Source organism: Brugia malayi, assembly GCF_000002995.4.
Source record: "Brugia malayi strain FR3 genome assembly, contig: Bm_v4_Chr3_scaffold_001, whole genome shotgun sequence".
NCBI lineage: Eukaryota > Metazoa > Nematoda > Chromadorea > Rhabditida > Onchocercidae > Brugia > Brugia malayi.
Window position 1 is genome coordinate 3708520 of NW_025062477.1, and position 16283 is coordinate 3724802.

General features: G+C 27.3%; 3 protein-coding genes and 1 non-coding gene across 4 annotated transcripts; 1 reads left to right on the forward strand and 3 right to left on the reverse strand.

Annotated features, from left to right (window-relative positions):
* Window positions 1-344: 344 nt before the first annotated feature.
* Window positions 345-5136, reverse strand: Bm3448 (Uncharacterized protein; the record flags this gene model as incomplete). Its single annotated transcript, XM_043079888.1, has 11 exons — window positions 345-451; window positions 697-799; window positions 1004-1115; window positions 1223-1316; window positions 1630-1828; window positions 2111-2222; window positions 2367-2502; window positions 2653-2748; window positions 4046-4182; window positions 4300-4490; window positions 4888-5136. 11 exons carry the CDS (start codon window positions 5134-5136, stop codon window positions 345-347), a joined length of 1536 nt encoding a protein of 511 aa, XP_042935822.1.
* Window positions 5137-9143: 4007 nt separating this feature from the next.
* Bm3653 (Uncharacterized protein) lies at window positions 9144-10362 on the reverse strand (the record flags this gene model as incomplete). Its single annotated transcript, XM_043079889.1, has 4 exons — window positions 9144-9183; window positions 9401-9607; window positions 9881-10041; window positions 10264-10362. 4 exons carry the CDS (start codon window positions 10360-10362, stop codon window positions 9144-9146), a joined length of 507 nt encoding a protein of 168 aa, XP_042935823.1.
* Window positions 10363-11208: 846 nt separating this feature from the next.
* Window positions 11209-11313, reverse strand: Bm15543. The gene has a single exon (XR_006227932.1). It is a non-coding gene; the product is annotated as a small nuclear RNA Bm15543 (small nuclear RNA).
* Window positions 11314-11476: 163 nt separating this feature from the next.
* Window positions 11477-14155, forward strand: Bm3651 (AT31705p, putative; the record flags this gene model as incomplete). The annotated part of the gene is made up of 9 exons (XM_001894213.1): window positions 11477-11611; window positions 11898-12021; window positions 12234-12386; window positions 12543-12637; window positions 12718-12906; window positions 12975-13118; window positions 13417-13536; window positions 13733-13828; window positions 14042-14155. The coding sequence occupies 9 exons, from the start codon at window positions 11477-11479 to the stop codon at window positions 14153-14155; spliced, it is 1170 nt and encodes a 389-aa protein (XP_001894248.1).
* Window positions 14156-16283: the final 2128 nt, after the last annotated feature.

Sequence of the window (16283 nt, forward strand, 5' to 3'; positions counted from 1 at the left end):
TTAAATGCATTAATCAAAATTAACCAATGATTTTTTTTCTTTTCAAATAATATTAGTAAAGCAATGAAAGATGTGAAAAAAAAAAAAAAAAAAAAAACTCAAAATTTATGAAGAAATGTTTGAATGTTTGAAATGATCATGAAATAGTCAATTGTGTTTAAATATAATTTAAATTGAACATATAGATTAAATTTTAAGATTTTTTTTTTTCGTTTTGAAATGGCACACAGAGATTTGATTGAATTTGACAAAAATAAATTATATGTGATGAAATTGTTGAAATTAATAACATTTAATTTATTTCAAAAATAAATACAAATATTTTATACAATCAGTTGAACAATTTACAGTACTATACTTTCGATCACCTGTATTATCCTATATTGTGCAGTTCTTAGTGCATTTGAATCAGAATTACTTGGTGGATAGAAATCAGCTACATGACTTGTCCCTGTAACATACTTCAATTAAATATCTTACTCATTTTTCAATTTCAAATATTTTTCAAATATATTCAATTTTAAATACTTATATTTTGAAAATTAATAGTGTTTCATGCTTATCTTAACTTTATTACTATATGTATTCCTTAGTGTATAAGAGAATTTGCTAATTTTTAGTTCAATTAGAGTGCCATTAAATTTTTTAAAGAATTTTAATAATACTTTATCATTTATTCAAAAAAATAAAAGAAACCTTCGATGCAAATAATATAATTGTTAATAGCACTGGTACCATTGTATACACCAAGTAAAGTCCATGGATCATCCGAACCATTGGATAGTATCACATCTGTTCCCTGTTAGTATAATTTTAAATTTTCGAGAATTATAAAATGAAGTCAAGAATGATATCATTCTTTTCGTTGATAATAGCATTGGGGAAAAAAAAAATAAAACCAAGAAATGTTAATTATTATCAATGATATTATCATGAATTTACCTAACAAATTACAAAATTTTTATCAAAAATGATTTTTAGCAAAAATTTTAAATATGCAAACCTGAAAATTTTTATTTCCACCAAAAAATTCATTTGTTTCAGCGATTCTTTTTTCCGTATTTTCAAGAGAGAAATGGTCACCGAATACATCCGTACAACGTGCCAAGAAGAAACTACACATTAGCATGTTGACCAATTGAAAATATTTTTAAAACAAATTAAACATTTCGTTATAAAATAATATAATATAAAAATATTTCATTCAAAATTTATAAATTACCTTAGCGGTAAAGTTCCAGCAAATAAACCATTTAATTCTTCGCTTGTTCGAAAATGACCAAATTCATGACAATTTTGATAAAGCCATGCACGAGCTAAAAAATAATCAATCATTTCTTCTTTCATTTTTTTTTTTCCCTTTGTCTTAATTCTCTAAAATATTACAAAAATTTCTAATTAACTTATTATTTTTTGTTATCTTATTTTATTAAATTAATTAATGTGAGTTAATTTAAATTTACATTTTGGTATTCATGATTAAGTTCAATCTGTTCAATAAATAATCATTAGTGTAAAATTTACATCTACTCTTTAGATTGTTATCAGATTTTTTTTTTCATTTCATAATAAGATTAGATCTATTCAGGTCAACTTTTTATTTTTAAAATAGAAAGAATAGATACTAACGTTGTGCGTTACGTGTATTCCAACGTTCATCACGCATAAAATCAAGAAAACTATTGTAACCAACATCAATAGCTGAATGTGATGATTTTCCTTGTGACATCATAACCATACCAATTAGTACTCGGATAGATTCTAATGATGGTGAATCAGTTAATTTGCTACACATTACATCCAAAGTTAGTAAATCGCGATGATCTTTCTATAAAAAAAAAACTTTAAAAATAATTAATATTTGACCTAATTAATATTAATATTTGAATTAATTAATATCAATACAGTAAGTTTTAAAGCAATTAATATTCGATTAGTTTATTTTCTCTAATTAAAGCTTTAATTTTTTTTAAATTGTTAAAAGTAAAAAAAAAAAAAAGAAAAAGAAAATACTTGAAATTGTAAAAGTTAAAAGAAATGAAATTATATGAAACTTTGATAGTATTATAAAATTCATCGATTACATAACAAACAACAACAAACCACAAACCACATTAATTCCACTATGCATTACGATGAAACTAATATAATTACTAATTACAAGAAAAAAATTTGCAATATCTTTCTCGGATACTGTTGGTCGAATTAAAGAATCATCTAATCTGAAAAGAATATGCAAATTAATCTTCTAATAAAAAATTAAAATTAAACCATCTACTCTTTCAATTAATATGTAAAAGTTTAACAAAACAAAATAAGAAAAACACTTTTTGAAAAGAAGAATGAAAAATGAAAATTATCAGTACCGAAATATTTTTACAAGTTCACGTCTGCCTTCAAGTGTCGTTGACATTTGTCGCATTTTCTGGAATAATTTTCTTATCACTGCGACACATTTAGTGCCTTTTTTGCCAATAATTTTTTCAATTTGCCTTTCGAACTCTGTAATTCTTTGTGTTAAAATAATACAAAATCAAATAAAATATATTGTTAAATGTTTTCATCCTCTTTTTTTTAAAAAAAATTATAAGCTTATTAAAAAAAAAAAAAAAAGAAACAATGAAGTGAAATAAATATAATTAAAAGTGTTACCTTTAAAATTAAGTTTAGCTTGTAAAGGAGCTGAACTAGCAACTGCTGCTCGTATACTTCGAGGATGTTTCTCTCGAGCCCAAGCTGCTAAATTACCTATAAAATAGCATCAAAATTTTATGCTTTTTATTTTTAAAGTTTAATTCTGAAGAAATAATGTTTGTAATAACGTGTTGAACAAAGACTATTGTTTAAGTGACTTTAATCCACTTTGTAACCTTAACACCCATAAAATCCCTCCCAATTTCTTCCTTACAAAGCCATTCATTATAGTTCCTTGTTTGGTATGACTCGGTTGCGAGGTGTCTAGCTTGCTTATATCTTTAAATGTTTTATAATTAAGTTACATTTGTGTGTTATGTATCAATTCATTACTGTAATGTTGTATAATATTTAATGTTAATCTTTGGTTTAATTACCCAAGCTTGAGGTTTGAAAATAAAGTATTTTAGGAAGACTCCCACAGTACACGTACACAGAACGGAACCAGTACAAACTCGAGATTCTACCAGTATCGAGGACAAAGAAGTCAACGATCTGAACCATCAAGAAAGGAAACTTACTTTGTTTCACAAGGAAACAGGGCAGTAAGAAAGAAATACTAAATTTCTTTTATAGATTGCTATTGTATAAAGTTAGTTATTTTTACGATTTTAAAGCTTATATTTGCAATAGTTAATTGATTTCTTTAATAAATTTATGATAAATGCGACAGGAGAAAGAGTTTTTCCTATAAAACTTTTTAAAAACTTTTTTTAAAAATTTTTTCTATAAAGTTTTTCTATAAAATTTTTGCGACAAGAAAAAATTTCTTTTCGTAAAATGTATCAAATTTGAATTATTTTATTCTTCATCTTCATCAAATTTAAATTAATTCACAAGCAAATTACTAAACATTTACAAAGCCTGTTCTCTCTCTGTTGATAATCGTTTTTTTCTTTCCTTTTTTTTTCTTGAAAAAATTTTTCTTTTTTTTTTTGAAAAAAAAAGAAAATTTTTTGAAACTTGAAACTGAAACATTGAAGCTGCTTTTATTACAAGGAAAGGAAATAATACATTTATCGATATTTGTTACATTTTCTTTCTCTCTCTTTCCATCTTTCTTTGAGATAATGATAAAAGGAAAAAGATGAGAAAATGTACGAATTGAAAATGAAAATTTCATTCTGATTTTTGAAAATGAAACTAACAGCTGTACCAAAAAAAAAAGAAAAAAATTCTTTTAAGCTTAATTAGTCAGTAACAATTCATTTACTTAATCAAACACCAAATCAAATTTATTAAATAAGTTAGAAGTAAAAATAAATGAATAAAAATAATGTTACAGCTATTTATCAATAATTTCAAATAAAATCATGTCTGAAAAAGCAAAAAATTTAAATAATAAATTAACCTGAATAACTTCCACCAAAAGTAATCCATTTTGGATTTGTTAATTTTTCTCGTACATTCATTTCTTCAACAAATTTATCAATATCTTCGACAGCTTGCTTTGCATCAAGATATTTTAGACTTTTAATAGAAGTATCACTGAAATTAATGAATAATTGTGTATTTGAATTATTAATGAATTTTAATTACCAACCAAATTAATGAATTAATAAGTTAATTTATGGTTAAGTAATATAAAATAGAAAAGATACTTACTTTGTTGGACGACTGTTACCATAAAATCGATGTTCGAGCATAAATATGCTAGCATTAATTTGATCTGCTAGTTGAACATATGGTAGACCTTGATTTGTCAACCAGGCACGATCAGCACCATCTTCACCACCAACAACTAGAAATACCGCACCATCAGGTCGTTGATATGGTGATTTTCTATGTGTGTAAAACTGCAAGTATAATTTTTTTTCCCATTTGTATAAAAAAAAAAGAAAATGTATAGTAATAATATTAATATTAGGTAACTGTATTATCAAGTAATTGCATTAATATCAGGTAATTGTATCAATATCAGGTAATTGCATTAATGTCAGGTTGTTGCATTAATATCAGGTAATTTTATTAATGTCAAGCAATTGTATTAATATCAGGTAATTTTATTAATGTCAAGCAATTGTATTAATATCAGGTAATTTTATTAATGTCAAGCAATTGTATTAATATCAGGTAATTTTATTAATGTCAAGCAATTGTATTAATATCAGGTAATTATATTAATATCAAGTAGTTGTATTAATATCAGATAATTATATTAATATCAGTAATTGTATTAATATAATAAGCTACCTGTATCCATTTACGTTCATCATTCTTATCAAAATGATTTAATTTCTGTTTCATTGAACTACGGCCAATTAACGGTGTTGGAAATCGACGTTGAATTTCGTCTTTTGGATTGTTTAAATTTGATGTTTTCAGGATGAAACGAGGTGTTACCGGTAATTTCCATTTAAGATCAATAGGTCTTTCACTTCCTTGAACATACCATCGATATAATAGCGAATTGAAAATGATAAGGAATGATTGTGAATGCATTACTGAAATTTTGAATTTTTAGTGTGCGATTTAATTTTAAAATATTATTTAGAGGCGCTATTATCAATCTGACTATTCGATTTCAAAAGATAAGAATGTTAATAAATTGAAATGATTATATACAAAATAAAGTATAACAATATACGACGAATAATTTTATTGCGTTAAATAACGATGATCCATCTATTTGTTATAAATCAAAAAAAAATAGATTTGAAATAAAATAAGAAAGAGAAATGAAGTGGAAAGAAGAGAAAGCATAACAAGTTTCTCTATAAACTGATCATTTTTTGGAATATTTCTGCTTTTTAAGAAGCTATTTCATGAAGATTTTTTTTTTTTTTTTGAACAAATTTAAAAAAAAGAAATTCTATTTTAAAAAAAAGAAAAAAATTGAACGAATACCAGTAGAAATAGAAGAAATTCCAGTAATGACAAATATATGTGACATTGCGGGAATTTCTAATGCTTAATATTTCGTCAATTATTTCTTTTTCAAATGCTTCGACTAATTTAACTTACATTAATGCTTTATGCTTCTTAATATGATAAATACTTTACTGATCGATTAATCAATTGTAACTTTCTTCTCCAACATTTCATATCATTCAATTATCGTTCATTTGCTGTAATTTTTATTGTTCAAAAGAAATTAATAACAAATAGATAATTGGAAGACTGTTAGAATGTAGTGAGGGAGAAAAAAAGAAAAGAGAAATTGATAAGTGATAAATGGATGAAAGTGAAATGAATAACCTTTGAGTAAAAATTTGAGAGTTAATAAATTGAAATTGATGGATTAAAAATGAAACAAATTAAATAGTTGGTAAATGAATGTGATATATGTGTGTTGTTTTGAAAAATATGCGAAAAAGGCGTAATTTTACGGGACGATGTGACATTACACCCTACGGCATAAAAGCGAAAGTTTCTCAACAAACACCTTATCATCAATTTTACTTAATAATATCAGACAAGGGTGATAATTTGATTGTGAATTTTCATTTTCTGATAGATATATGGCAATGCTTGTACTTATACCACTGGAAATTTTGCCACAAATTCACTCACCCATTTGAACATTTAACAAAACTATCTACAAGTTTACTATTTATAAGCAAAAGTTTTTAAAAAGTGAAAACTTTTTCCAAATATTTTCAAATACCGAAAATTTAATTATAAAATATTATTTGTTCAATGAAGACATTATTGATAATTTAGCATTTTATAAATTATTAATATTACGAAAGCAGTTGTGTTTAAATTCAAAAAGAAAATGGTGTTGAAATTATATAAAAAGATACAAGTATTTTCAATCATAATCTTTGTATTTTTTAATTTAAGCAAAACAATGGCAGTTTCAATTAATTAAAGTGCAAATTAGTTGAATTATTTCAAATGTGTAAATATTTGTTAAAAATTTGAAAGATTCGTTTGTTTATTTTTTTAAATTTCTATGAAATGATAGCATAAGCAAAGTGTATTCATTTGTAATTTCTATGATTCATAATTGTTTCCATCAAATAAGTCAAATTACAGGTGAGAATTGAGTGATTTAGTAGTTTGCAGTTTGAATAGAAATACGAAGTTGAACGTGTCTAGCTAAGATAATAAGATAAAACGTACGTGTTCAGGACAATAAGTTAAAACGTACGTATCTAACTAAGATAATAAATTAAGAAGTACATGTCTAACTAAGATGATAAGTTAACATGCACGTGTCTAGCTAAAATAATAAGGTAAAACGTACGTGTCTAGCTAAGATAATACGGTAAAACGTACGCTGACTATTTCAGAGCAATGGAATAAACAAAGGGACTACTGTCATAATATTTGTCAAATACAGCGACAACAATTTACAGTGATTTCGTTCGTTAGCATCGATGCTAAGTATGAAAGCACAAAAATGTAGCAATTGGTAGCTTTTCAAGGGAAAATAATATTTAAAGCAGAATGAAACAATTTTAATTTTATCAGAAACTAGATGTAGTGTAACAAATTCATACAAGTTTTTCAATTTTCAAAAATTTTCTTACAATGTTCACATCAAATTTTATAAATATTATTGTTTTAATAATTAATCCAAAGTTATTGTCAACAAAAAACTAACACCGAGTTGTTCTTTCTTTTTTTTTTTCCTTCTTTTTTTGTTGGTATATGTTTATAATTAGGCTAAATTTGCATAAATAATTTCATCTTTAGTTTATGATTCATTCATTATTCTCTTCTGACTTAAATCAAATTTTATTTTTGTTTTTTATTTTCTTTTTTTTTTTTTTTCCTTTTCTCTCAGAAATAAGAATTGGATTTAGCAATTTTTCATGTGATATTTATTATTCAATCATTCACTAAATAACATATTTTCAAGCAGTCGCAATTCATTTTGTTCGTATGCTAATCCTTCTTAGAACTATGATCGTAGTTGGCGGAAATAAAAAGTTGTGCGCCACATTTTTTGAGATTTATTTCATTGTAATTTGATATCATTCTGATTTTAACAATTCTAGCAAAATTTTTGTAATTAAATTTCTTACAAAATTGTACCCATTAATTACTTTAAATGATATGGAATAGGCTCTTCAAAAACATTTGCAATGTTTGCTTCTTAGAAGCATTAATTTAAAAATTTTTCTGAAGAAAAGAAAAACCCACCAAAGAGTGGTGGAAAATTAGAAATGTAGAAAATTGCCTCATCATAAATTGATTGAAAAAAAAAAAAAAAGAGCAAAAAGTTTATTTTTATGAATAACAATTCGTGACATAGTCAAGTAACGCATATAAAAAAAGCAACAAATTGATAAACATTTAAAAGTTAAATTGGCCAACACTCAAAAGTTGTCTACAAATTGTACGGAATGGAATTATACGAACTAAAATCAAATCAAATCAAATCAAAATGATCAATCAATTCAGAAAGATATATTAAAAGCAAGCATTACTGTACCAAAATAAGAAATGAAAAATAAGAACGAAATATCTAAAAATGATAATATATTCTGCTAAATAATAAGTTAAATTGAATACAATATTATAGGATATATTCTAAATTGAAATGAACATAGTACTACCAATAGCATTGCAATACTTAAATCAGATCGGTTTACTGATTCTATGATTGCTCTGTAACTTCATTTTTCTTTTTAATTGTAATTTTCATAACTACTAAATCAAAGGGTAAAATAGTGCAACAAAACGCAATTTACATTTACCAGTAAAGCAATAAAAAAAAAAAAAAAAAAAATTATGTAATTGATACGATCAAATCAGATAAATTATCAGAAATGAAAAATAGATATACAAAATGTGTACCATTGTTGAGTAAATATATAATACTTACTGCAAAAGTTAAATAAAATGTATGCAATATTTTACCATCAATATATCATAGAAAGCGTTGAAATATCGATCTAATCCAACAAATTGAAAAAAAAGAAATCACAGAATTTCGAAAGAGTACAATATATTTGTACAGTAGAGTACAAATTACAATACAATAGTTCCCTGTCATCCTGCATTCTAGCAATTACCATTACCAATTCAAAAAAAAAAAAAAGAAAAATACAATCCAAAGTAAACTAATGGAAAAACTTCTGGCTAGGTTTATAATTACTTTCACATCTGGCGCAAACTTTTTATTTTATTAGGTGATTTAAGTAGATTGTATGAAATGCTAGTAGATTTGCGATTACCAACTGTACCTAGGTACCAAGATAACAAAAAAAGAAAAAAAAGGCTGAAAAATAGGACAAAATTCATGTCTTCATCCAAAAACATCAGAATGTCCAGTTCCAAAGTGAGAAAATGTTGCATGTCTCTTTGCTAGAATGAATGTGAGATCAGGGATGAGTATTATCTACATTTGAAAGAAAATATGGGCTACAAAAAGAAAAAAAAGAAAGAGAAAAAATATATATTCTAGAAAAATCATATTCTTCGGAATGTAAATCTGAATCATATCTTTTGCCGTTTCATGATGTTCTATTTCTGGAAATTTATTCACTAATTCTTTAGCTAAAGCATTTGCAGCACAGCGATAATATTGCCTCTCTGAAATGCACACAAAAATAATACAACAAAATTCATAATAACAAATTATCATTGATTGTTTACAGATAAACTGTAGAATTATTTTCCACCAATAACATTGTACACTGTAAAAATTAGCTTACACTTATTTAGCGCAATACTTTCTGTAGTGATAACTGCAAGAAATATTGATAATATAAACAGATGTTATATAGAAACAAAATGATAAGAATGATACCGTGCAAATGGTATATATGTTATAGAATACCAAGCCATTGAAATGTACTGTCCAATGACAAAAACAAGTGCCAGAGGAGGATTTGATAAAACAAGACCGGCTAATAATGTTAAGACGATAGAAAGTAAATACATTAGCGATGCAAGAAAACGTCCTCGTTCGAACATTTTTTGCAATTGTCTTAAAGGACCCATTAAAAAACATGTCCTAAAAAGAAGTAAACTGCTGAAAAATACTTAATTTTACTAATCTGAAAAAAAAAAAACAAAAATATCGACAGAAACGAATGATAATTTGGTAATGTTTAAAAAAATAAGAAATAAATGTATAAAGAATATTCATGATATGTCTAAATGATATGGAGAAGGAAGACTTTTACATTTTTTTTTTTCACAATCTACATAAAATCACTGAACTATTTCTTCTTATGCTTTTTTATCAACAACAACATTTTAAAAATAATTGATATGAAAAACGAACCCAACTAGTGATAGAATACTACCCAAAGATATCATTACAGTAAAACCTGTAATTTTCCATGTAAAAAGTAAGGCACTTCCAGCTAAAGAACATATTATTGACAGACAGAGACAGCCCAGAAAACATTGTAATCGTAGATCCCAGGATAACGATGAAACAAACTGGAAATAAAATCATTTTTTATTATTTGATATTAATTATTAATTGTCAAACATTATTTCTACACACCTATGCCATCCTTTATTACTTTATCATCATTTGAATTTGTTAAAATTCGACGATTCTACACTTAAATTATCATCGTTTCATCATGATAAATGGAAATCAGAAGCAAAAGAAAGAAGTAAATAAAAGAAGAAATATGAAATGCATAACCAACAAACATGGTTTTCTGAAGTTTCATCTGTAGGAGGTGAATTTGACAAATTTGACATATCAGCATTTTCATCATCACCAAATAATCTATAGACGCGTTGTAGCATATCATAACAATTTATATTAATCTGAAAATAAAAAAAAAAATATAATAGCTAAGTGATAAAATGTTCTCATTTTACTAATTAATATCATTTTTAGACTAAAATATTTACATATAAACAACAATTTTTTTTTTTTTAGGTAGAGGAAGCTAAAGACATGTTAATTTGAAAATAAAATAAAAAAATACAGTAGTAGTAGGTAAATGGATAGTGATGAAATGTACAATACTAATTAGTAAATTTCAGATTAAAATAATTACACATAAATTTTCTACAGTAATTTTTTCTTTAAATAAAAGAAGAGATAGTTCGATTTGAAAAGTAATACTAAAAGTAATATTAGTAAGAGTAATTTAGGTAGAGCAAATAAATAGTAATCCTGTCAATCTAATCTGTCACCAAAATTCATTTCACAATGTACAGCATGCAACGTGAATGCTACTACTGCTACTACTTGTGCTCTATAATAGTTGACAATGGTTGTTAATTTCATTCAGTGCAGTTGACGAGGTGGGAATTGTCCTTTTCCTTCTTCTTCTTCTTGCCTCTCGTAACCTTTAACCTTTAGCAGTTTCATATTATATTGATTCAGTGCAAATACTTTAGGTCATATGATAATACAATAAATAGTGATCGTATGATTTGCAATGGATAGTATACTTTTAATATGCATATTTCTTCATAACTTTAAATCTAATCATAAGCAAAGAAAGATAAGTGATAGATACAATTGTCTGAAAATTTTTTTTGATAACATTTGTTAGAAACATTGCTTGCTTATAAATAGTTTTTTTTTTTTTTCATTGTACATTTACGTATTTACTTTTTTCCATCTTACGTATGATCGACGGTTTAATTACCCAAGTTTAAGGTAGTTGAATGTTTCAACCCAGAGTTTAGGCTATTGTGGCTTGAAGTAAAATTTTGGAACGTCCTGCATATTTCTGGGACACCATTGAATCTCTTTACTATGTCTTTTAATCATCTTATATTCTGCTCATAAATTTTATTCTATAATAATTTGTACTTTTTTTTTTCTTAGTTTTCTACTTGATATATGCATTTGATTCATTCATAAGTAATGTTTATTAAATTTTCAGGAAAAAAATTCTTCAATATGCCACCAAAAAATGCTCCAAATAAAAAAGTGGAACAGAAAAAGAAGGAAAAATTAATTGAAGATAAAACATTTGGACTGAAAAATAAGAAAGGAGCAAAGACACAGAAATATGTACAACAAGTGACAAATCAGGTAAGTTATATCGCTTAGGTAAAGCTCTGCTATGAGCTATATAGTAATAGTTGGCTCTTTTGCTGTATTCCTTCTTTGCTTTTTTTTTTAGTAAATATTTGAAGTAAATTTTTGATACTAAAACTTCTTAGTCCTAAAATTTTGATGATTTTTTTAAATACTGTACTGTGGTAATACTCTCGCTGTTGTATATATGTAAAGATAAGGAATGGGATTCTATCAAATCTAGAACAATAGACTCGACACTTGGCTGTAATTTTGATCTGATCAGTAAATTTGTTTTTAGATTAAACAATGTAATATGAACAATGCAGAAAAGGGTGCAGCAAAGAAGAAAGCAGCTGATGGTGAACTACGAGATTTGAATAAACTTTTGAAGCCGGTAACTGAAATGCCTAAGGTAGCGCGAGGTATGTCTTAATTTGAATAATTACTAGGAAATTTTTTTTTGATGGTACATGCTGCTGTGCTTCAAATGTTATTTTCAATATTCAAAGAATGCGAAATTTTTACTCTGTTTTCGTTTAGTCTATGTTACTTATTAAAAGAATGCTAATTACATTTCTGTGATGTATTTTTGATAATGACATGGAGCTTTTATGTTTTGATTCATTTCTTGCAGATGTTGATCCTAAATCAGTGGTTTGTTTGTTTTACAAACAAGGAATGTGCCACAAAGGTGAAAAGTGCAAATTTAGTCATGATTTATCAAAAGAACAGAAAACAGCTAAGAAGAATCTTTATGTTGATAGCCGAGATTTATCAAAAGAAGACGGTAATTTTTTGTTTGTTACCTTTGTTTGTTGTTTACAATATGTTATCACGTTAATCTTTCAGAAAAAAAAAAATAATATTTTCTTTCAATGTTTACGAATTTTCAAGTTTTCATTTTTTACTAAAAGAATGGAATTAGTGACATTTATGATTTCAGATAATATAGATGATTGGGATGAGTCTAAATTAAGCGAAGTTGCTGAGAAGAAACATGGAGAACGTGATAGGAAAAGGCCGAATCAAACAGATATTGTAAGTTGCGATGCACGGAACAGACATATATTTCTGAATAACTTTCCTTAGCGGTATGAATTTTGCTTTTTTTTTTTCAGGTATGTAAATATTTTCTGGAAGCTGTTGAGAATAACAAATATGGTTGGTTTTGGGAATGTCCAAATGGCGATGGTTGTATTTATAGGCATGCTTTGCCATCAGGTTATATTCTGAAAAAAGACAGGAAGAAGTTGGAAGAGCATAAACAATTAAATGAAATCAGCCTGGAAGAACTCCTCGAGAAAGAGGTATTGTATTTAGAGCTCCGGTAGTGTTTAAAGTGTTGTAGAATTGATTTTTATATGTAATATTTCAGCGTACACAACTTAAGCCAGAAAATCTTACAAAAGTAACGCTGGATACATTTATTCGTTGGAAGAAGATGAAGTTGCGAGAGCGAAAGAAAAAAATTGCAGAAGAAGAGAAAGAGAAAAAGAAAAACATTAGGATTGGTAAATCGGTGAGATTTCCTTAGTTTATTAGCATATCTACTTTTTAGTTTCTATGCAGTAGCTTTCTACTAGCTTCACATGAATACAAGTTTTATTCGAAATATTTCTTAAATGGTGGTTTTTTGAAATGGCATATTATTGAGAAAGAATTATAATGAAACTTATGTAAATTAAATATTTATTGTTTTTCTAATTTTACTGTTAGCAACTATGTAAAATTTGTCTTTAACGATACGACATTTTAACATGGCAAATTTTTTCAGGGTTATGACGATATGCATTTTATATTGTTTTTGGGTATTATAGGTTGGAATGAGTGGCCGTGATTTGTTCACGTACAATCCAGAATTAATGGTGCAAGATGAAGGAGATATGGAAGGAGGTATTGCATTTGAGCGAGAATTTGAAGAGGAATATAATGATGAGGTTTTTATTTTCTTTATTTTACATTCCCATTTTAATATTTACCAAAAAACAATATAAGGAATTTTTGAAAACTGTCTTTTTCATGTGTATTTATAATGAAATTTTTTTTCATATATGAGTAATTTTTCGAAATGTTGATGAATTTAGAATATAATTATAAGTTTATTCGTTTTTATGATTGTAATAGTTTATTTAGGCAGAGATAAAAGCATTTGAAATCAATGAGCGCACTTTTTACTGCATCGATGACGAAGGACATATGTTGGATGACAACCTATATGACGACGAAAAGGTTTTTTTATATTTTTCTACACTCCACATTATTTTCATCAGATTAATTCATGTTTACTTTATTTTCTTAAAATACCGCTTCATTTTTAAGTTCTATTGAAAATTAAAGCGGCATGGAAAAGAACGTTTTTTTATCGATGATTTATATTTTCTAATACTTTCTAATTTCATTTAACACCTAACAATAGTTCATATATGTTCTCCATAATTTCAGTGGGAAGAAACTGCTGTTGGTATTGGAAATATGGAAATCAATGAAGATTTATTCAACGTAGACGAAATACCCGATCTGGAATATTATGAGAATGATTTGTATCAGATAAGATAACCAGGTTAATGATAGAAGAGAAAAATTAAGTTGTATGATCCTTCCTTACTTTCCGGTGAAATTGAACTGGTACTAGCAACGAAGTAAATTATTTCGTAATGGAAGTATGATTTTCTGTTGAAGATGATCTCCAATATTCGTTTATTACTAAGTTATATTTGTAAATTTCTTACAGAAATTTATCTCAACTTTACCGTTACAATATCGGTGAGAGCCAGTTCATTCACGGTAAGTGCCTGAATACTCATTGTACATGATTCATATTTTACATGGATTTTTGATAAATTTATTGCATATTTCCAAATGTTGTTTGAGCAGTCTGAAATTCTCTTCAGTGAAAAGTAACGATGGAATAACTTCTCTTAAACAGCTGCTAATATAATTCCTTCTTGTTCAGCTTCGAAAATATATAATCCGTATCACTAGCTCTATTCCACTATATATAGAGTAAATCTCTGTTAGTCTATATCGGGATCATACAAGATGACGTGACCAGTTCTTCGGAAGCTTTGACCTGAACTATCATCTTTGACCGTTTCGCCCATTTAAATGTGTGAATTATTGATGTTCAGTTGAAATACATCGTTTCCTCATTACTACTGATAATATGATGGTCATCATTAATGGTATAGTCTGGTCATTATGTTGCTATGTATAAATTTGATGGGCTGATACTATCAAAATGAATGCAAAAGGAACTGAGTTGTGGACGATGGATGGAGTGGGATGAATGATCGCTTTTTGCTCACCACTCTTTTAAAATCAGGTTTGTGATGATGATGGCTCGTTAGTTCGTTGACGAGACAAATGACAACCCCCTTGCTCTTTCCGTGGTGTTCTGGGCGGCATTGTATGTTGTCGATGGCGTAAATGTGTGCTATATGGTTAAAGTCTTGTTATTCTCGATGCTTTTTTATGCTATTTCTTTGCGCTTTTATTTATGCTTGACGTGAAAACACTCATCGTTAAAAGTATCACATTTGGAGACTATACGTAGAATTGATAAGTGAGAATCTGACTTGTACCATATTTCTGGGAAGCGTGCAAGCAATTTCAACATTTCAATATTTTTTTTTTCTTTTTTTTAAAGAAAAAAGTTTTAAGTTTGTATTGTACGGAGATCTGGAATCGCCTATTTTAGTCAATCACCACGTGAGCAATTTTTAAACATTTTATGTATTCACTAAATTTAATCATTCAATTGCTTTTTATCATCATTTTAGGTTGTATATATGTTTACCTTCCCTGTCCTCTCCTCTCATCCATTAATCAAAATGGTCAGTAATATGACCGATAAAGGATCCTCTTCACTATTCCAATTCCAACTGACCTTGTATCATTCAAATATCCAATTTACTCTGTGTTCCCACTAGTAAAATATAACTTTAAACTTGATAAAATTAAATATGAAAAATCGAGAAAAATCCTCGGAGGTTGCTGGTACATTAGAAAATACCTTTGTCCACAGCGCTAACTCTTCATACATTCTTTAGGCACATTACGCATATTAGATGGTCTTTATAAAATCGATCATTGCTGAGCTCTAATATTTTGATGTAAAATTTTGAGAGAACAATTAAATAATGTGGTAAATCGTTTCTATGGTTTCAGTGCAGGACAAGAAGAGAGAAAATGAATGAAAAAGCAAATCGATTATTGTCGGACAGAGATTTCGTCATTTAAAAGATAAAAGAATTAACTTTTGTACAATTGAGAATAGAACGTTGAGAATGAAATGGTATATAACAAATTAGCTAATAATTTTAATAGCTTTATAATTTCTACTAATTAAAAGCTATTACTAAAATTATATATGGAAGTAAGCAATGAAAAGAGAAGAGAATCAATTAGATTATATCTGCATGCTCATTGAAGTGCAGAAGATGCATGCCAATGCATGCCTTGCAGAGTTCTATAATAGCGCCAATTAAAGAAGAAAAGAGTTGAAAGAAGAGGAAAGGTGCGCTATTCGTGATGGTGTTTGTTACCGGTCGGTAAAGATAGTAGCACTGCAATATGACCGACCGGTGGTGTTGCCGATCGAGGTGTAGAGTGATGTGAAGGGGATCGGGTAGGGATGCATGCCACCATCACCATCATCGTTGTCATCGTCCTCATCGTTATTGTC